This window comes from Schistocerca nitens, chromosome 2 (genome assembly GCF_023898315.1).
Source record: "Schistocerca nitens isolate TAMUIC-IGC-003100 chromosome 2, iqSchNite1.1, whole genome shotgun sequence".
Classification (NCBI taxonomy): domain Eukaryota; kingdom Metazoa; phylum Arthropoda; class Insecta; order Orthoptera; family Acrididae; genus Schistocerca; species Schistocerca nitens.
The window spans coordinates 964,217,037-964,239,340 of NC_064615.1; the positions used below are offsets into that span (position 1 = coordinate 964,217,037).

At 45.1% G+C, this 22,304-nt stretch overlaps 1 protein-coding gene across 1 annotated transcript in view; it reads right to left on the bottom strand.

Moving 5' to 3' along the window:
• Nucleotides 1-21,285, bottom strand: part of LOC126235477 (protein bicaudal C) — a 167,366-nt gene extending 146,081 nt beyond the window's left edge. The window contains exons 1-2 of the mRNA XM_049944197.1: nucleotides 21,277-21,285; nucleotides 20,510-20,579 (exon numbers count right to left, since the gene is read on the bottom strand). Coding sequence (XP_049800154.1) covers nucleotides 20,510-20,576 — 67 coding nt within the window. The 5' untranslated portion in view covers nucleotides 20,577-20,579; nucleotides 21,277-21,285. The remainder of the gene's footprint in view (nucleotides 1-20,509; nucleotides 20,580-21,276) is intronic.
• Nucleotides 21,286-22,304: the final 1,019 nt, after the last annotated feature.

A 22,304-nucleotide genomic window follows, 5' to 3' on the forward strand; every position in this document is an offset into this window, starting at 1 on the left:
AATCCACTACAGAAAGGGGTTAGTTGTCCCCAAAAAAGCTTCAAATGACTGATGTCATTTCACTGGCACTAATAAACTCGAGAACACGATCGGCCGAGCGCGTGTCATCTGCTAAAATGGACGTTATATCAGGAGACAGCTGTAGACGGGCGCGTAACGGAGTAAAATAGGGGCACTCAATTAAAAGGTGTCTTACCGTCCACAGCTGAGAGCAGTGGGGACAGAGTGGGGGAGGATCGCCGCTTAAAAGATGTTGATGGCTAAAAAGACAGTGCCCTATCTGGAGTCTAGTTAAAATTACCTCCTCCCGACGACGCGTTCGGGAGGAAGAGATCCAAGCACAAGGAAGAGCTTTCACGTCCCGCAATTTATTATGGGGAAGTGTCGACATAAAACGCTCCGTAGATGGGCGAAGGGAATCTATTGAATAGCTGGCCAAAGAAGAGAGACGGCAGCCTTGGCTGCTATATCGGCCGCCTCATTTCCACAGATACCAACGTGTCCCGGGAGCCAGAGGAACGCCACTGAGACGCCCCCCAGGTGGAGCAAGCGCAGACAGTCCTGAATCCGGTGGACCAGAGGGTGCACAGAGTAAAGAGCTTGGAGACTTAGGAGAGAGCTGAGAGAATCCGAGCATATAACGTACTGTATCCGCTGATGGCGGCGGATGTAGTGGACAGCCTGGAGAACCGCGTAAAGCTCCGCAGTATAAACCGAACACTGGTCGGGAAGCCGAAAGTGATTTGGGTTGTCGCCAACAATATAGGCACACTACACCTAACGAGGTTTTCGAGCCATCGGTGTAAATAAATGTGGCTTCCGTCATTTGTGCACATAGAGCAGCAAATGCCCGACGATAAACAAGTGAAGGGGTACCATCCTTGGGAAATTGACAAAGGTCATGGAGCAGGTAGATCCGGGGACGGAGCCAAGGCGGTGCTGTACCCCAAGTTGTCAAGAAGGTTTTAGGAAAGCAGAAGGAAAGAGAATGGAGCAGTTGACGGAAGCGGACTCCCGGTGGTAGTAGGGAGGAAGGGTGGCCTGCATACCCTACATCCAAGGAGGCGTCGAAAAAAATGTCATGGGCCGGATTAGCAGGCATGGAAGACAGATGGCTAGCGTAACGACTCAGAAGTACAGCTAGCTGATGGGACAGCGGAGGTTCAGCAGTCTCAGCATAAAGGCTTTCCACAGGGCTGGTGTAAAAAGCTCCTGACACTAAACGTAATCCACGGTGGTGGATAGAGTCGAGACGCCGAAGAATAGACGGCCGAGCAGAGGAGTAGACTATGCTTCCATAATCCAATATCGAGCGCACTAAGGCGCGATAGAGGCGGAGAAGGACCACCCGGTCCGCTCCCCAGGAGGTACTATTCAGGACAAGGAGGGTGTTGAGGGATCGCAGACAGCGAGCCGAAAGATAGGAAATGTGGGAGGACCAGCACAGTTTTCTGTCAAACTTAAGACCCAAGAATTTAGCGACGTCCGAAAACGGAAGGTTAACAGGTCCTAGATGTACGGAGGGTGGAAGAAACTCCTTACGTCGCCAAAAATTGACACAAACGGTCTTACTGGGAGAAAAGCGGATGCCTGTTTCGATGCTCCAAGAGTGGAGGCGATCGAGAAAGCCTTGAAGACGACGTTCAAGAAGGCTGGTCCGTTGAGAGCTGTAGTAGATCGCAAAATCGTCCACAAAGAGGGATCCCGAGACATCAGGAAGGAGAAAATCCATAATTGGATTTATGGCAATGGCAAACAGAACAACACTCAGCACGGAGCCCTGAGGTACCCCGTTTTCTTGGGAGAAGGTACGGGAGAGAGTAGTGTTCACCCGCACCCTAATTGTGCGCTCTGCCATAAATTCGCGAAGAAAAAGGGGCAGCCGACCTCGAAAGCCCCAAGAGAACAGTGTGCGGAGGATGCCTGTCCTCCAACAGGTATCGTATGCCATCTCCAGATCAAAAAATATTGCTACCGTTTGGCGTTTCCGGAGAAAATTGTTCATGATATAAGTGGAGAGAGCAACAAGATGGTCAACTGCAGAACGGTGCTTTCGGAAACCGCATTGGGCAGGTGTTAAAAGACAGCAGGATTCCAGCCACCACGCTAAACTGTAATTCACCATAGCCTCCGAAACCTTACAGACACTACTCGTGAGAGAAATGGGGCGATAGCTAGAGGGGAAATGTTTGTCATTTCCAGGTTTCGGAACAAGAACGACGATAGCTTCCCGCCATCGTCTGGGAGAAGTACTGTTGGTCCAAATTCGATTGTAAAGGCGAAGGCGGTAACGCAGACTATGGGTTGATAAATGCAGCAACATTTGGACGTGGATACCATTCGGGCCTGGGGCGGAGGAGCGAGAAGAAGAGAGTGCATGTTGGAGTTCCCGCATGGAGAAAACAGTATGGTAGCTTTCGCGATTTTGAGAGGAGAAAGCAAGAGGTCGCACTTCCGCTGCACGTTTCTTCGGGAGAAACGCTGGCAGGTAATTTGAAGAGCTCGAAATCTCAGCAAAGTGCTGACCCAATGAGTTAGAAAGTGCGACGGGGACCACTAATGTATCATGCCCGACAGTGAGCCCAGAGACCGGGGAGAAACTAGGCGCGCCTGAGAACCGTCGAAGCCGACTCCAAACTTCCGAGGAGGGAGCGAAGGTGTTAAATGAGCTAATAAAGAATTTCCAGCTTGCCTTCTTGCTATCGCGGATGACACGACGGCATCGCGCACGGAACTGCTTATAGCGGATACAGTTGGCCAAAGTAGGATGGTGGCGGAAAACGCGAAGAGCACGTCGCCGCTCACGTATTGCATCACGGCATGCCTCGTTCCACCAAGGAACTGGGGGGCGCCGGGGCAATTCGGAGGTGCGTAGTATTGAACGTTCTGCAGCTGTAATAATAACGTCGGTAATATGTGAGACCTCATCGTCGACGCTGGGAAAGTGACGGTGATCGAATGTCGCTGGAGACGAAAAAAGTGTCCAATCGGCTTGGGCAAACTTCCAGCGTCGCGGGCGCATATATGGCATTTGAGGCTGCAGTCTAAGGACACATGGAATGTGGTCACTCGAGTGTTTATCAAGGGCGAACCATTCGAAGCGCCGAGCTAGCGGAACAGTATCGACCGAAAGGTCCAAATGAGAGAAATTTGTCGTGGAGGCAGACAAAAATGTGGGGACCCCAGTGTTGAGGCAAACTAGATCCGCTTGGTGGAAGACGTCTATCAATAGTGAGCCACGTGGACAAGGATGTGGAGATCCCCAAAGCGGGTGGTGGGCATTGAAGTCCCCAACCAGCAAGTAGGGTGGTGGAAGCTGACCAAGAAGATGAAGGAGATCAGTTCGTGCCATTGGTGTGGACGATGGAATGTATACAGTACAAAGAGAGAACGTGTATCCGGAAAGGGAAAGACGGACGGCGACAGCTTGGAAGGAAGTGTTTAAGGCGATTGGGTGGTAATGGAGAGTATCATGGAGAAGAATCGCGAGTCCATGTGCTGGAGTGCCTTCAACAGAGGGGAGATCATATCGGACGGACTGAAAATGAGGGAGAACAAAGCGGTCATGGGGATGCAGCTTTGTTTCCTGAAGACAAAAGATGACCGGTGAGTAGGATTGTAAGAGGATCGACAATTCATCCCGATTGGCTCGAATGCCGCGGATATTCCAATGGATAATGGACATAGGGTGAACAGAAAATGGAGGAATGTGACCGAAGTTGCTGTCAACTCAGCGACTGCTCAGAGCTTGCGACCGACAGCATGGAATGGCATTCAGCCGAAGGCAGAAGGCAGAAGATCCTGACCCATAGGTTGTTGAGGAGCAGCTCCTGCCACCAGCGATCGGCCGGTTGATCGGCCGCCAGGAGTGCGCCTCGGCGACACAGAAGACGGCCGAGGGCGATTTCCGCCAGGTGGTGCTGTAGATGAGACAAGCCTTGGCGGAGAAGGAGAGGAACTGGGTTTCTTTGTAGCCTTCTTGAAAATATCATGTTTAGAAGAGGAACCGATGGTTGTGAAGTTGGGGTACGTAAAAAATCTTCACTAGTATGCTCTTTTTTCGAAGTCTTGGTGTCTGATTTTTGGGCTCAAGATTTAGCAGAACCCGATGAAGGGAGAGCCATAGAGTGGGCAGGCAAAAGTGGTGAGGTTGAACGGGCGATCTTTGCGCTGGCCGATCTGACTACTGTGGCACTAAAGGTGAGATCACAAGTCTGCGTGGCCGCCTCCTTTGTTGGCCGAGGAGACTCAAGGACAGTGCTGTATTTTCCTGTCTGAGGTACAGTGGGCTTTCGACTGGGGAATAATTTTCGAGCAGTAAAGGTCGACACCTTTTCCTTCACTCTGATTTCCTGGATGAGCTCTTCGTCCTTAAAAACGGGGCAATCACGAGAGGAAGCAGCGTGGTCACCCATACAGTTGATGCAGCGAGGGGATGGAGGTGGACAAGCACCCTCATGGGCATCCTTTCCACATGTAACACCGCTGACACCGATAGCAACGCGTAGGGTTTGGGACGCAAGGGCGAACGGAAATTATCTCATAGCCTGCTTTGATTTTCGATAGGAGTTGAACTTTGTCAAATGTCAAGAAGACAGTGCGGGTTGGAATGATGTTCGTGTCAACCCTTTTCATAACTATGAACAGCCGCTATGCCCTGGTCAGACAGGTAGTGCTGAATTTCTTCGTCAGACAATCCATCGAGGGGGCGTGTATAAACGACTCCACGCAAGGAATTTAAAGTGCGGTGTGCTTAAACCCGGACAGGGAAGGTGTGGAGCAGTGAAGTACGCAGCAATTTTTGTGCCTGGAGGGCACTGACTGTATCTAACAAGGTGCCATTCCGTAACCTGGAACAAGAATTTACAGGATCTGCAATTGCGTCGACACTTTTCTGAATAATGAAAGGGTTGACCGTGGAGAAGTCGTGACCTTTGTCAGACCGAGAAACAACAAGGAACTGTGGCAACGATGGAAGAGCTGTCTGTGGCTGAGACACAGTGAACTTACGCTTGTGAGCAGACATAGTGGAAGGTGAGGAAACCATTGCGGAAGAATCCCCATGATTACCGGCGTCTCCGATGGCGCGCTCCTCCCTTGTGGGGCACTCTCTGAGGGCACTCCCGCCTTAGGTGATTGTTCACACCTCAGGTCACACCTCCTGACAAACGGACGGAGGGACCAATCGGCACTTTCGGAAGGTATCAGCTCGGGTAATCACCCCTCCCTGGGCCTGGCCGTTACCAGGGGGTACGTACGTGTCCTACCTGTCTACCCGAGGCAGGGAATTAGGCGTTACCCCGTCACCGGCTACACACGAAAATGCGTGGGTCGGCCTTCAGACACGCACAGGGAGGGAGAAAGGGAAAAACAAAGAAAGAGAAAGGAAAGAGGAGAAGTCTCAAATGCCGCAGCGGAGAAAAGGGTAAAGAGAAGAGGTAATGAAAAGAGAAGGACAAAGGAAGGATGAAGACATACAAGCAGAGAAGGCGAAGAATGCGGTACATTTACGAGCGTCCATCTCCGGACGTAGGCACAAGCCATACTCCCAGAGGGGGAGAAAGGGAAGGAAAGAGCCAGAGGTGAGGGGAGGAGGGGCGAAGATGGGGAGAGGGAAGGATGCGGAAAAGGAAGGTATGCAGCCCGGAAAGGAAGGAGGGCCACATTAGCTCGGGGTCCCGTGCTCGCTACGCACGTATTCACAAAAGAGTTGTGGAGGCCCTGGGGGGGTTTCTAGCATTTGTAGACTTAGAGAAAGCTTTTGACAATTATGACTGGAATATTCTTTAAAATTCTGAAGGGGGGCAGGGGTAAAATACAGGGCGCAAAAGGCTATTTACAATTTGCACAGAAACCAGATGGCAGTTATAAGAGTCGAGGAACATGAAACAGAAGCAGTGGTTGGGAAGGGAGTGAGACAGGGTTGTAGCCTCTCCCCGATGTTATTCGATCTGTATATGGAGCAAGCAATAAAGGAAACAAAAGAAAAATTCGGAGTAGGTATTAAAATCCATGGAGAAGAAATAAAAACTTTGAGGTTTGCCGATGACATTGTAATTCTGTCAGAGGCAGCAAAGGACCTGGAAGAGCAGCTGAATGGAATGGACAGTGTCTTGAGAGGAGGATTTAAGATGAGCATCAACAAAAGCAAAACTAGGATAATGGAATGTAGTCGAATTAAATCGGGTGATGCTGAGGGAATTAGATTAGGAAATGAGACGCTTGACGTAGTAACCGAGTTTTGCCATTTGGGGAGCAAAATAACTGATGGTCGAAGTAGAGTGGAAATAAAAGGTAGACTGGCAATGGGAAGGGAAGCGTTTCTGAAGAAGAGCTATTTGTTAACATCGAGTATATATTTAAGTGTCAGGAAGTGGTTTCTGAAAGTATTTGTATGGAGTGTAGCAATGTATGGAACTGAAACGTGGACGATAAATAGTTTAGACAAGAAGAGAACAGAAGCTTTTGAAATGTGGTGCTACAGAAGAATGCTGAAGATTAGATGGGTAGATCACATAACTAATGAGGAGGTACTGAATAGAATTGGGGAGAAGAGAAGTTTGTGGCACAACTTAACTAGAAGAAGGGATCGATTGGTAGGACATATTCCGAGGCATCAAGGGATCACCAATTTAGTTTTGGAGGGCAGCGTGGAGGGTAAAAATCGTATTGGAAGACCAAGAGATGAATACACTAAACAGATTCAGAAGGATGGAGGCTGCAGTAGGTACTGGGAGATGAAGCTTACACAGGACAGAGTAGCATGGAGAGGTGCATGAAACCAGTCTCTGGACTGAAGACCACAACAACATCGATAATTTAATTAGAACTGTTTCAATGGCATTCATTATTTCTGATATTATCTATCACCTGTCCCCTATATCAACAGAGATTCTGCTTCACATGGATTCGAGAAGTCCTTGTCAGCATATCAGCAGTATATAGCGTCAGATATCCACGCACAGGTCAAGAAATTCCCCAAAATATGGGATGGTAGTTTATGAGCACGCAGCTGGCTACCGACGTGTGTTCCAATCTGTACAGACCAGGCTAATTTGCTGGACAGGACAATGGGACTTCGCTATAATACCCCTCAAACCACTGTAGCACGCTTTTGACCTTGCAACACGGACAGTTATCCTACTGGAAGATGTCATCGCCGTAGGGGGAGAGTTCAAGCACGAAGCGATGCAGGTAGTCCACAATGTTTTCGTAGTTCACTGCTGTCATGATGCCTTCGGTTATCTACTCAGATCCCATGGAAGCCCAACTCAGTGTACCCCACAGCATAATTCTACCCTCGCCAGCCTGTATCTGTGGCGCAATGCATGTGTCGTGCAGCCATTCGCCTGGCTGACGGCGTGTAAGGACGCAACCATATCGACTTGATATAACAAGTAATTCATTCGACAGGCAAAACGTTTCTATTGATCCACAGTGAAAACTGTGTTCCCACTGGAATCATAACCGATGATGTTGAGTGAATACAGGAACAGATAGGGATCATGTGATGTGGAGCTGCTTGTTCAGAAACGGCCTTTGAACGGTGTGCTCCGAAACACTTGTACCTGCACCAGCATTGCACTCTTGTCAGATCTGCTACAGATCGCTGTCCGTCCTGGATTACACTGTGTGTGTGTGTGTGTGTGTGTGTGTGTGTGTGTGTGTGTGTGTGTGTGTGTGTGTGTGTGTGTGTGTGTGTGTGTGTGTGTGTGTGTGTGTGTGGGGGGGGGGGGGGGGGGGGGGGATCTTCTGACCTACGTTTTGTGGTGAGACATGATCATCCAATACCATACGGCCTACTCGTGGTATCACCCTCCTTCAACCACTTTCCGTAGGTGCTCACGATAGCAGGTACAACGGGCGACCAGCTTCACCGTGTCAGATTCTCGCTCTCAGAGATTCTCGCTCTCAGAGATTCTCGCTCTCAGAGATTCTCGCTCTCAGAGATTCTCGCTCTCAGAGATTCTCGCTCTCAGAGATTCTCGCTCTCAGAGATTCTCGCTCTCAGAGATTCTCGCTCTCAGAGATTCTCGCTCTCAGAGATTCTCGCTCTCAGAGATTCTCGCTCTCAGAGATTCTCGCTCTCAGAGATTCTCGCTCTCAGAGATTCTCGCTCTCAGAGATTCTCGCTCTCAGAGATTCTCGCTCTCAGAGATTCTCGCTCTCAGAGATTCTCGCTCTCAGAGATTCTCGCTCTCAGAGATTCTCGCTCTCAGAGATTCTCGCTCTCAGAGATTCTCGCTCTCAGAGATTCTCGCTCTCAGAGATTCTCGCTCTCAGAGATTCTCGCTCTCAGAGATTCTCGCTCTCAGAGATTCTCGCTCTCAGAGATTCTCGCTCTCAGAGATTCTCGCTCTCAGAGATTCTCGCTCTCAGAGATTCTCGCTCTCAGAGATTCTCGCTCTCAGAGATTCTCGCTCTCAGAGATTCTCGCTCTCAGAGATTCTCGCTCTCAGAGATTCTCGCTCTCAGAGATTCTCGCTCTCAGAGATTCTCGCTCTCAGAGATTCTCGCTCTCAGAGATTCTCGCTCTCAGAGATTCTCGCTCTCAGAGATTCTCGCTCTCAGAGATTCTCGCTCTCAGAGATTCTCGCTCTCAGAGATTCTCGCTCTCAGAGATTCTCGCTCTCAGAGATTCTCGCTCTCAGAGATTCTCGCTCTCAGAGATTCTCGCTCTCAGAGATTCTCGCTCTCAGAGATTCTCGCTCTCAGAGATTCTCGCTCTCAGAGATTCTCGCTCTCAGAGATTCTCGCTCTCAGAGATTCTCGCTCTCAGAGATTCTCGCTCTCAGAGATTCTCGCTCTCAGAGATTCTCGCTCTCAGAGATTCTCGCTCTCAGAGATTCTCGCTCTCAGAGATTCTCGCTCTCAGAGATTCTCGCTCTCAGAGATTCTCGCTCTCAGAGATTCTCGCTCTCAGAGATTCTCGCTCTCAGAGATTCTCGCTCTCAGAGATTCTCGCTCTCAGAGATTCTCGCTCTCAGAGATTCTCGCTCTCAGAGATTCTCGCTCTCAGAGATTCTCGCTCTCAGAGATTCTCGCTCTCAGAGATTCTCGCTCTCAGAGATTCTCGCTCTCAGAGATTCTCGCTCTCAGACATAGCACCACATCCATGTGCCCTTTCTCAAAACGTATCAGTGGATTTCCGCCTTTGTGGACCGTATCTTCACTACAACGATTGCCCATTCGTCTCTCTTCCGCTTAAATTCTTTCCTTACTACGTTATGAATCTCCACCACCACCAGGAGGCATTCAGTCTCACGCTGGCCAGTGGTCCTAGTGTTCTGGCTCATCAGTTTATATCAGACTTTGAAATCAGGTTACGTCTTCGTCTATAGATAGCTACGGCGAAATATGGTGGAGACAGTTCTGTCCATTTGAGTGGTTTATGAGCAGTGCGTCCTACCTGCTGGCCGAACATTTTTGAATCAGTCTCCCGCAGGGTAAATTTGCGCCAGTTTCCATACAGAAAGTGACTGGTTCCGAAGGGCAGCGATGCGTTTGAGACAACTTAATTACAGCGTCATTCAACTTTTAAAAAATATGGATCTTTTATTATACAGCACTGGAATCTCAGCACTGTTCATGATGCGCGTAAGTTATGCACAAAAGAGGACATTCCATTAATAAATATCTAAGTTGTGCCATTAGTCTTATTTCGAACTAAGTTTTCAAGTTTATGACTTCGGTTTTATGCCTTTCTGATATTAATTGTCAAATGTACAGAGTGAAAACTGGCTATGCAGAGCACAGTATTTTAAGCATGAATATTTGTACCCTGGTCCCTACCGACCACTAGAGGGCGTTCCAGCTTTCGTTGTGAGCAATAGGGGTTTTTAAAAACTTTTCTGTAAGTTTTCACAAAATCTTGACAAAGCATATGGTAATTATTATGAGCTTTAAATTTGCCGAAAGCCTGCATTATAAATTTTATAATTTAAAAGTTACTTCCTACCTTATGAATCACCATTACTGTGGAACCAGTGGCCGATTAGAAAATTATACTATGAATAGAGATACAGAAGTGGGCGGCAGGAAAAAAGGTAGACTACCCCTGGTCTACATAGTTGGTATAGGTAGGACGTGCAGTTGAAGGAAGACGTCCAGACAAGCACGCACTTTCATCTAAATGAAGGACTTCCCTGTCGCAGCATGAATGGAGAGCTATTGTTAACAGCAACAGATCGAATATTCTGACGCAAATGACGGAAAATGGTCGCCAAATTTTCCTACAGTTTCGCACATTACATCCGACTGACATGATCGGAGTTAATTTAAGATGACTGAAGCTTTAGACAGCCACTTACTTATCGCTTGCACGTTATTTTCAGTGTGATACGACTCTCTTACCCAGAGACATGCGAGCGTAGATTAGCTAAGATCACACACTACATACTCTTATTTCGGAACAGACTAAGTGGTAGAAGCCGAGCAGTGGTCCGCAATGAGGAAGTCAGGGTTCTCTCTCTCTCTCTCTCTCTGTCTCTCTCTCTCTCTCTCTCTCTCTCTCTCCACTGCTAATGATACGCAGTGGACGATTATTACAGCTCATAGGCAATTTAGGTAAGAAACCTGCAAACATTTAACATGCGTTTTAGGTAAGTAAAAACAGAACTACCTAGATGCACCATGATCTCTGTGCGCACGTCAGCTGCAAAGTTGTCTATTGACAATGTGTAAGAAAGAACACGAATTTTGCGGAGGGTTGAGTTTTTGAAGTAACACAGCCTCGAACGCTGTGGCCTTAACAGGCTGATCAGACAAGATCCAATCATCTCACCAGTGTTAATTCCAATCTGGACAAAAATATGGCGCTATGTTTGGCAGCTAGCTATCAATTTAAAAGTACGTAAATTTTCTAGTTCAGTTTAACGCTTCCTTACGATTACAAAACATTTAGATGTCAAGTGTTGGAATAATTTTGAAGTGAGATATCCATATTAGGTTGGAAGAGGAATCTTAGATCTTAATTTATATTAAGGACAGAGCGAATAACTGCAGACTTGTTTCGCTGGATCAGTGCTGTAGAATCTAAACGCAGTCCCGCACCGAATCTTCGAAAATTCCACCAGCATGATTTCAGGGCGGAGTTTCCCCTCTGTCCATAAGGCGTTGCTCTTTAAAACTAAGGTAATATTACACAAACAACAGAGAGGGCTTAAGCAATTCCATTTTCTCCCATCCTCCCTCATGAATGGAACGGAAAGTAACCTCTACATACACAACAGATCAAAGTGTCCAGACAAACATTAATGGGTATGTCCAATATTTGCCTTTGTTTGCTTGAACTCTTCTGGAGGCATTTTCGAAGAGATGTCTAAAGGTGTGTGGAGGAATGGCAGCCCATTCTTCCCAAGAGCCGAAACTAAGGAAGGTAGTGACAATGGTCACTGGGGTATGGAGCGAAATCTGCTTTCCACCTTATCCCGGAGGTATTCCGTTGGGTCCACGTCTGAACTCTGGGCGGGTCCATCCATTTCAAAAATTGTTTTCCACAAACCACCACCTCACAGATGCTGCTTCCAACGCCTCACGGATATTGCTGTATGACTGGATGCGTTGTCATGTTAATACAGACATGTCTCTGAACTGTGACACTACTGTATAGAGTAAGCAAAGCTGTAAAATGTGTTGTCCTGCATTTGGCGTTTTCTGAAGGGCAATAAAGACACGACAACCTAAAAACACCACCCGATCGCCTAACGTCACTTTCTCGATACTTCACTGTTGTGACAACAAACGACGGCAGGTAACGTTCCCCAGGAATTCATCATGTCTGAACCCTTCAATCGGATTCCCCAAAAGAACAATGTGATTCATCACTCCAAATCATCCGTTTCCAGTCATCCATTGTCCAGTGGTGTCGCTCTTTACACAATCTCAAGCGGCACTTTGCAGTGACTACAGAGATGTGTGGGCTATGAGGAGCTTCTCGACCATTGTATCCGTATCCCATTCTTTTTAGCTGCTTACGAACCGTAATGGCGCTGGACTGACTGCTGGTAGCACTGTGGAACTCACAAGTGATCCATTCCGTTAATTTCATGCATTTTTTTTTTTTCTTCAATCGCCCATCACAGTGCTCGACGATCCTGTCTCAGCACATGATATCTGCCAGGTCTTTGTTCAGATGTCGTTATTCCTTTGCGTTTCTAGTTCGCAATCACATCATTCGACTTTGGCAGCTTTAGACAGGTTGAAATTTGTTACTCGGGCAACGTCCAATGACTGGTTCATGTTCGAAGTCAGAGTTCTGCGGACCAGCCCATTCTGCTGTTAACCTCTGTACTGACAACACCGTACTGCCGCCTCATTTTATACTGGCGGGTCTGCTTGCGGTGCAACCTAGCGGGCAATTCCGCTTTTCGTAGGATGTCCTGATACTTTTGATCAGATGACGTGGCAGGGGACGCTTTTTATTATATCGTACACTGTCTCTTATAAACTACATTAATTATAGGTCCGTGATGTTTCATTCGGTGCAGGATAGCGCAGTGATCAGCTGTAGCCCATCGCGCAAACCACTGCAGCATTTGCTGGAAATTTACGTGTATGGCTTGGAGATTCTACACCTCTAGCCACAGTTTTAGTTGTCTCAGTTCAAGAGCTAAGTGGCCGACTGCCCACCGTTACCCAGTTATTTCTTGTATTTGATAAATATAATGATAACTATACTGTAAAAACTTTGTGCATTTACACGTTTTCAGAAGCCGAACTGGGTGGAGAAGTGGCTAGCACACTGCACTCCCATCACGGAGAGTTGAACTTCGATTACCTTTCCTGTCAAATCGCTTAGGGCCAAAGAGATGAATCGACTTAGATAAATACTGCTGGTTTCCTTCCTCACTCTTCCCTACTCCGGACTTCAGTTTTAACGACATCGTCGTCGACCGAACGTTACATCGACACAAGTCATAAAAGAGCATTTCATTGACAAAGCTATCATTTGTAGTCAGTTGATTCACCTAGAAAGGCTTCCGATGTGATTATGGCCGCACGACGGGAGTTAACAGACCTTGAACGCGGAATGATAGTTTGAGCTAGACGAATGGGACTTTCTATTGCGGAAGTCGTTAGGGAATTCAACATTCCGAGGTCCACGGTGTCAAGCGTGTGTCGGCAACACCAAATTTCGGACATTAACTCTGCCCCCCGTGGAACGCAATGGCCGATGGTCTTCACTTAACGTCCGAGAGCAGTGGCGTTTGCTTACAGTTTCAGTGCTGACAGACATACCACTGCGTGAAGTAATCGCAGAAGTATGTGGGACTTTAGATGAACGTATCATTAACGAATCCGTTAGGATAGTACAGCAAAATTTGGCGTCAATGGACTATGGTAGCAGTCGATAGACCCGAATGTCTTTGCTAATAGCACGATGTCGCCTGCAGCGCCTCTCTTGAGCTCATGACCATGTCGGTTGGACCCTAGACGAATGGAAAACCGCGGTCCGGTCAGATGAGACCCCATTTTAGTTAGTAAAAACTGATTGTAGGGTTCGAATGTGTCGCAGACCCCACGAAACCATGGACCAATGTTGTCAACAAGGCCCTCAGCGAGTGGCTCTATAATGGTGTGAGCTGTGTTTACATGGAATGCACTGGGTCCGCTGGTCCAACAGAAGCAATTATTGACTTGTGACTTGTTATGTTTGACTACTTTGAGACTATCAGCACGCAACAACGATGGAATTTTTGTAACAGATGACAATGTGACATGTCACTGGGCCAAGACTGTTCGATTCTGGTTTGAACAACGTGCTGGACAAATCGAGTGAATGATTTGGCCACCTAGATCGCCAGACATGAATCCCGGCCAACATTTATGGGACATAATCGAGATGTCGGTTCGTGCACAACATCCAGCACCGGCAACACTTCCGCAGTTATGGCTCAGTATTTCTTCTGGAGTTCCAACGACTTCTTGAGGCCATGTCACGTCGAGATGCTGCGCTACGTCGGGCAGAAGTGGTTCGACACCATATTGAGAGGTGTGTCATGACTTGTCAGTGTGTATCTGCGGCCGTTCTCCGCAAACCACTGAAGTTCATAGCAGTAGTCACGAAGTTCCAGATTTTACTGTGTATTCCCGCTCCAATAGTGTACGGAGCGCGGGAAGAATGACTGCTTAAATGTCAGTGCGTGGAGTAAATCGTCTATTCTCGTCTTCGTTATTCTTATGCGGGCGATACGTCGCAGGGTTAAAGAACACCTCTGGATTCTTCACTTACCATTTGTTGTTGAAACTTTGCAAGTAGGCTCCGTGTGATAGTTTGCGTCTTTCTTTAGGTGCCTGCTAGTTCTCTCAGCTTTTCAGTGACGCTATCCCACGGTTCGAACAAACCTGTGACCATTCATACTGCCACTCTGTATAAGAGTGATCAGAAAGCCTAAAAATCTTTTAAGGATGTCGCAATGTAGGTTGCGCTGAGAACCGATTGTTGAGAAAAAATTAGGTGCGTCTCGCCGGTTCCGCGTTAATTAACATTGAAGTCAGCCGATCAGACCGTTGCGTACGCTGATTCAAGCGGCGCGCCAGATACGATATCTCAGTTAAAGTGTGGATCAGAGATGGGCAACCGGCGGCTAGAGGGTCAGATCTGACCAGCGAGAGAGCGGCAGGCGCTCACATTGCATGTATTTAGTGCTACTGAAACAAACCCATACCTGCGCTACCAGTCATCTTAAGTATTTTAGGACAAACATTTAAAAATGCTTCTTGATTGTATTTCTGGATAATAACACAATGAATTTGGAAGACACTAGCTAGCTTCCTCTAGCCAAAAATAACGAAGTTAGTCGTAATTACTTGTCAACTAAATTGCCTACCTCATTACCGTATTTTGTTGTATCCTCTCTCGTATTGACGTTAAATGTCCATACCCACTATTGACATATTGGAAAACTGGAACTGTTGACACTTAACGTATTTTACAATGAATTAGTTGTCACTAGTGACTTCTAGGCGTTTATTTTTTCGCGGTATTTCAAGATCCTATCATCCAATTTTCATTTATTTACGTATCGTGAATATTGTTTCTTTACTAACGGCGTTGCAGAAGTTCGCAGTGGAATTTTTTTAAAACCGCTATTGTAAAACTTAAGTAAAGAAGTTCGACGCATCGTGACATGGCCCGCGAGCTTAAGGACATTAGAACCAGGCCTGCGGGTCACCGAAGGTTGCCCACGCCTTGGCGTAGAGAACAGCACACGAGACTACTCAGGTTTTGGCGTGGGTTCGATTCTTACTACCGTCGCTGTCGAGTGTCTCTCTCTCTCTCTCTCTCTCTCTCTCTCTCTCTCCCTCCCTCCCGGCGACAACGTCTATGGCGGGACGATAGTGCCGGCCTGACTGGCTGGAACGCTAATTGACTCAAACTGCGCAACTTATCTAATCTTTTCTTAACAATTATTTCTAAGCAGAACCTACCATACAACACCCTTACAAGCTCTCCAGTATGTTTCTGATCACCCTGTATATTCAGTATCTCTTATTAGTTCTACTTCGTATGGTTCCTACGCACTTCAGCAATACTGTAAGATGGGATACACAAATTATTTTAAAATAGCCTACTGATTTCCCAGTATCCTGCCAGTGAACTGAAGTTTGGTATCTGCTTTATCCCTGAGTCTATGCTATCCTTCCGTTTTGCATCCCCGCAAGTTGTTACCACTAGATATTTGATTTTACCGATTCCATTTGTGGCTCATTGCCATTGTATATCACTTTTTTGCATTTTGGAGAGTGCACTATTTGTAATTTCCGATAATTTTGGATGAGTTGCCACTCGTAATGTTTCGCAATCTTTTGAAGATTTTACTTCATATTTATGAAGCGTACTTGATCGTAATCAAGTACTTCTCCAAAAATTGAAGTTACTGTTAATACTGTGACAGGTCATTAAAATAACTAGAACATTAAGGGTCCCTCCACATTTCCTTGCACCAAACCTTGTATCAGTTCTTTCGGAAAATCGACATACCAGATAGTATGCTGTGTCTACGAATAGATCCTCAACCCAGAACAAAATTTTGTTTGATAAGCCATATGATTGCACTTCAAGCGTTGAGAGATGCAGAGCTGATTTTTTCTGGAGCCAACATATACGGAGCCTCCTGACTGACTTGATCCAAGGCTTTCAAGACTTAATCCAGTTCCTTCCTTGATGTCTTTAAAATGTAAATACTGAACACAAATTATAAAAACATTACAATTTGTAGGGCTACATTAAAGAAGAACCGGTTACAAATAACATGCGCCATCACGACGTGTGCCGGTAACTGGTCACACATTTGATGCACTAAACATCAGTTATTAAAACAAAATATCCTGTTTCTTACAAGGTGTCATGGATAAAATATGAATGTGTTATAAAAATGAGAGAGAGAGAGAGAGAGAGAGAGAGAGAGAGAGAGAGAGAGTGTAATTATGCCAACAAATACGTATGTGCTACCTTTCTAGTGGCTTAACGAACTTTACTGTCGCCAGGCACTTTATTGGCAGGTGTACCAGTTTCTTTGGCTCTCCAGTGTATATGGCCTGATGTCGCAAGGACTGCGCATAGAAATTGGCATATAATAACTTCATTCATGTTTTTAAGTTTAGGAAGACGTCATGTGATAGGTGATTTTGTGTTAATAAGAAAAATTTAGCGCATCAAACGAAAGGTGGTAAGGGGTTCGATTCCATAACCCAGGCGTTGTACGATATGGTACGGTACGCATTGGTCGCAAAATGTGCTGTGCTGTGCTGTTTGTGTTAGTGGCACTTATGGTCATTCCCTTTCAGAGTGAAAGGCATATAATGTAGTACCAGCACACGTATGTTGCGCGCATTGGTAATCTTTTGATACACTTATTCAAATGTGTATTTGCACACGTCCTGTTTAGGATATTGCTTGTAACAGGCTTTTTTGTAGTTTAGCCATACGCTGTGATATTCTACCGGCATTTTATATAAATACTTTTACCTTCAATTTTACATATGTACCATCAATATAAAGATAACGTTTTGGCTTTAAATGTGGTCTTCGTGCCATGGATGATGATTACGTCGGGCAATGCTCAATTTGGTGCTGTTTGATGTTTGTTTATTGCGTAACTGCAGTTTATCAAAGGCTGCATAAATTGATTTGAAAAAGATGTGACTCTTCTGTCTTCCATCTTATGTCTTTTGTCTTTGGACAGTATGTTGATAACATACACTAGAAGGAAAGCAAATTTTAGATTTTAGCACCGACTCCCTGTATGGAATTCTTGGTACTGTACCCTACAATAAAAATGTAAGGTTGTACACAGGGGAGGCGAGCTTTGTTGTCACCTCCTGGCTTTGGATCATTTGGCTGCTACGGTATTTTGTAAAACAAAATTGTTAACAGTTCCTCTAATATAAAATTGAAAATTTTCTACTTTTTAAAAGCTATCAGTAAATGGCAGTGGGTGATGCAACACCATAGAAAACTAATAGACAGCCGACAGCTACGAAGGTATTCTGTTGAGTACTGGAAGTAATGTTTATCAATTTGGCTGTGAGGTGCAACTGTCGACACAGGCTAATAGAGTACTTGCTGCCCACAGTTTGCCTTTGTACAGAAAGTATTTGGAACCTTCTGGCACGATATTGTACGACTCGTTAGGTTAATGACGAGGTATATCTATAATCATGTAAGTACCTGCAATATGTATATGCATACTGTATGTGAACACTGTTTTACGACACGTACTTCTTACTTTTTTATGTCTGTGGTTTGGGAATGGACGTGTCAGCCCGAAACGGATAACCAATGCATCAAAAATTGTATATTCAAGCAACCGAGACGGACAAAATGAAGACATTACCAAATTTCCTCAGTATTAACATCTGCCAGATCAGCACAGCAATTCGCACAAACTTGATAAAATTTATGAACCGTGAAAGCTTTGACCTATACATTCCTGATTCAATTCATGGATAACAAGTTCAATTAGGATGGGAGAGCTGCTTTGCTGCTGAAATACCTGAAGAAATATTCATTTGCAGTATTGCATTCGAACCTACGGATCAGTTAATGGAATTAACACCAGGAATATGATCGAAAGTCATGAAGACTAAGTTGCTCACTTTTTCTCAGAAATGTGTCAATTATTCAGTAACAATTTAAATTGCTTGCCGGCAACCATAAGAATATTCTGTCAGTAAATTACGGTTTAAGACATACCTGAAGGACTTCGTAGAATCCAACTCTCTGTAGTATGTATTGTTCCAACGAAAGTCACTATGTACTGACCATTTCACAAAACACGAATGTTAATTAACTATTTCGGTTAAGTTCCAGTCCTTTGATGAGGTAAGTGTAGGTATGCCTTTGAAGTCTCAACGATCCTCGACTACAGTAGCGTAAAATTTATCTTACGTAAATATGTATACATTTCGATGCTTATGATCTAACGCATGAAAAAGAAATGTATAGGATTCACTATTTCCGCATCGCGGAGGACATGACGCTCGGGTGGAGCATTAACATATCATCGTGATCATGTATTTATCTTCCACACCTGTCTCGTTACCGATCTATGGATTTAAGTGTGTAAACCAATGTGGCTATTTTACACGGCTTTACGGAAGGCTCACACGTGTCTATGCGATGGCTGGATCAGTTCTAACACGTCTAGGTAGGATTCGGTTCCACCTGCGTAATTTGTCGTCTAACCGCTGTTTGCAATGATTTTATTCCGACTTAACACGTATCTCGGTATCACTTATGAAAACCACAAGGACTAACTGAAGGAAAGAGCGACCGTCTTACGATTAGTCGTGAGACCTTTATAGCGTGTAACGAAAATTTATGTTTATTACCTCTTGCAGGCTCGGAAAGCTGAACTGCCCATTTCACACTTTCTTTGCCTCTCTTCTTATTGCTGGCTTTTTCCATCGAGGGACAACTCTTGTACCAGAGGACTCGCCGTTAGCGCCAAAACAAAGTGCAGGGTTTCCACGCTTCAGACAGACAGCAGGCAGCCACGAACTTTACATTTAAATTAGTAGCAGGGATGCTGCGGGTCCAAACGGCCGAGATGACAAGTCAGCGTCCGCATTGTAGTGGTCCACTATTGTTAGATGCGCATCTCTATGTAGGCTGCTGTAACGGATGCTGCAAATTTAAGTGCTTGGCTGATGGGTACATTTTGCACGTAACCCCCGACCCCTCCCTCCATCAAAAATTTTTCCCTTCGCGCTAGTTACTGCCCGTATTCGTCTTTCGGGCGCTGGAGTTTCTCTTTGCGATCAAAATGTTGCACGCGCGACACAGCAATACTTTATATGCTCCATTAATTTCGAGCTCCGAGCTGCGTCATGTGAGCGCCTTCAGAGAAGGCGAATTAAATTTTTTTATCACTTAAAGCCATGTCTCAATCAGCTGCTTACCGTGATTTACCGTATTATCTCTTGCCATCATACTCGACAGTAAAATAAAGTGACAATTGTGTCAAAACGTACATTTTTGAAAGTATAAATACCGTAGAAAAACTGTGCTTCTGGCCTGACCAGTAAGCCTAGTGACTCCAGTAATTTCTTACTGCACACAGGAGTAAGCTTTTAGATTGTATTCTTGTTCTGGCGAGAAGATAGTGAATTATGTCAACGGAAAAAGTTAACGCATTTCAGTAGCATGTCAGTTTCGTAAGTGCTGACCGTAACCTTTAATGTGTGACAAAAGTAAAACAGTATCATTTGCGCATCACGAATTGGACACATTCAGCTTCTACTTTACAGCCACTTTTCCATTTCTCTCTCAGTGTGACAATGGTCACTGATTCCTGCATTTTCGATTGAACAAAAAATCCGCTTCGCTTGCCAGTAATATCTTATTTATGACACATCCGGTTTCTAAGCCTAATGCGTTATCTTGAGTGCCACCAAATAAATACGGAGACTAATGTAGCGGTCGGGACAATCAGTTACGGGATCCAACCCACGCCAAACGAACGCGTGGGAGTTTAGGACCAGCAACCGCGGCGTCCGCCTTGACAGCGCAACACCGAATTTGACGAAGTGCGACCTCTCCCTCCGTGGCTGACTGGCCCGACCTCCAGATATGTATGTCTCAGTTATTTGATGCTACCTGAAGATTAGGCTTCGAAACCGGTCGTGAAATGAGTTACTGTCAACTGAAGCGTTTCTCAGTTGCGGATGTTCGCATGACGAAAAATTTGTACCATCATTTTCGATTATGTTTTGTGACTTATTGGTCACTGGGATATATGCATCTCGCCACAATTTTAGTTTGTAAAAGAATATTTCTAAGTGACAATTTGTACGGTGGCAGTTCTCTTATTTTTAGTTCAGAGCAATTTCTCTACATCAAATTTAACACTAAGCGCGCATTATTTACCAATGGGAACGAGGCCCATTTTGGAGCCGTATCCAATTAAAGAGGCGTATGATTATCGTTGTCAAAGAGTGAGTCATTACTTTCAGGGTCTCTTCTCGCTAGCCTACAAGTCAAAGTTTATATTTTGTCTCTTACCTTTTTTAGATTTTGCTCCTATTTTCAGCCTGGTAGGCCACGATATGTGTGTACAAGTTTCTTCCATAACCTGAAACAATACGAGTTATGCTTATTGATTCACATAATAATGCGTATTGTATGTTACCAATTCTACAGTTTAGATATACAATATTAACCTAATCAGGAAAAGTTACTTTATTTTAAGAACCTGTTGCTGAGATACCCGTTAACCATAAAGAAAACTCTTAAGGGTCAGTACTTTTAAATCACAACATGAAGGAAGTCTTAGTTTTATCTCACGTTTAGATTTTAGAACAGGAAACAGCAGTGCATTATTCGTAGCCTATTCTCTTTCCCATTGGAGTAAATGCTGTAAAGAGGATTTACTCCTATTATCTATTTTCTGGAGATCTTGAAAGACAGGAATTTACCAAATTGTTATTACAAATATGAAGTACATCAACAGTACAGTTCATTACGAACGACAAACATGGCTCAGTACGTCTCATTCCATTCGGCTTACCCTTAATGGCTAACTTCAAAGATTACTGAAAAACGATCTTGAAAGGGACAAGACTACGAGGTTATCAGCCCCTTCTTCCTTAAAGCAAAGCGAAAATCATTCCACGAGGAGAGGAAGTTCTGCCATCTTATCTGATCTCTTGCCGTTTTCTTTCGCGTAGTCTGAATATCGTTAAAAAATCCCACAAACTGACCATTGAGGGGATTCACTTTGTCAACTACTTAAATGCACCGTCGAGAGAAACACATTTCGGGAAAAATACACTTAAGAAAATGTTTAGTAATGAACTACTGAAGTATACAGCATGTAACATAGCGTCTGCTCGTATCTAACTTTCTTGAAGTTTAAGTCATGTACATGGCAACAAATTACGGAACTGGTTTTCCACTAATCCAATATGAGGGTTTCAGGAGCAAGAACAAACAAATGTTTTAAGAGAAGGGCCGTTTGAAGTGAATATGCGGCTGCCGGTGGATACGTAGCGAACAAAAGCGCGGAATGCTGCTGGAGTGAGGCAGGGAAAGAGCGAAGTGGTTTTTTGATAATAGCTTGTAGTCCATTCTGCATAGGGTTAGGAGTACAAAATCAAATACGTGTACTGTAGGAGTATGTCTAATAACATGACAATAGCACTGCAGGCAAGCTACGATCAACATAGTAAAACCATTATCGTTGCCAAGAGAGACACGAAGGCAACAACCACGACAGTAACACGATGGCTCTGCAGATGAGAAAAAATTCAGGTAGTTAAGGAAACCGAAAATATAGCAGTGGAACAGGAATCTAGTAGGAAGTGAAGGAAGAGATTGAGAACTAGGAGAATATAGAGACGACTGGGGTACGAAGGGGGAAGGGGGAGGATTAAATGAGGAAGCTGCCTTACAGAATGTTACACAGCGTAATTTAAACCTCACTAACACTGTGTAGGAATTATGATAGGCTGCATACGTGCAGGTGACCTGGCGACACCAGATTGGTTCAGATTCCCATTATACAATCAAGCATATCTAAGCCAATTTTTTTTGTTTTGGTTTTAGGGCGCAAAACTGCTATGGTCATTAGCGCCTGGTCCGTGACTTAGGAAACGGTAAAAAACCGAAAATGCAAACCAGCAGTAATGGGAACGAAACAAAAAATTTGAGAAACTAAAAGCAGAAGGAAGGCTTAAAAATCCACTACAGAAAAGGGTTGTTGTCCCCAAAAAAGCTTCAAATGACGTCAGTCATTTCACTGGCACTAATAAATTCGAGAACGCGATCGGCCAAGCGCGTGTCATCTGCTAAAATTGAC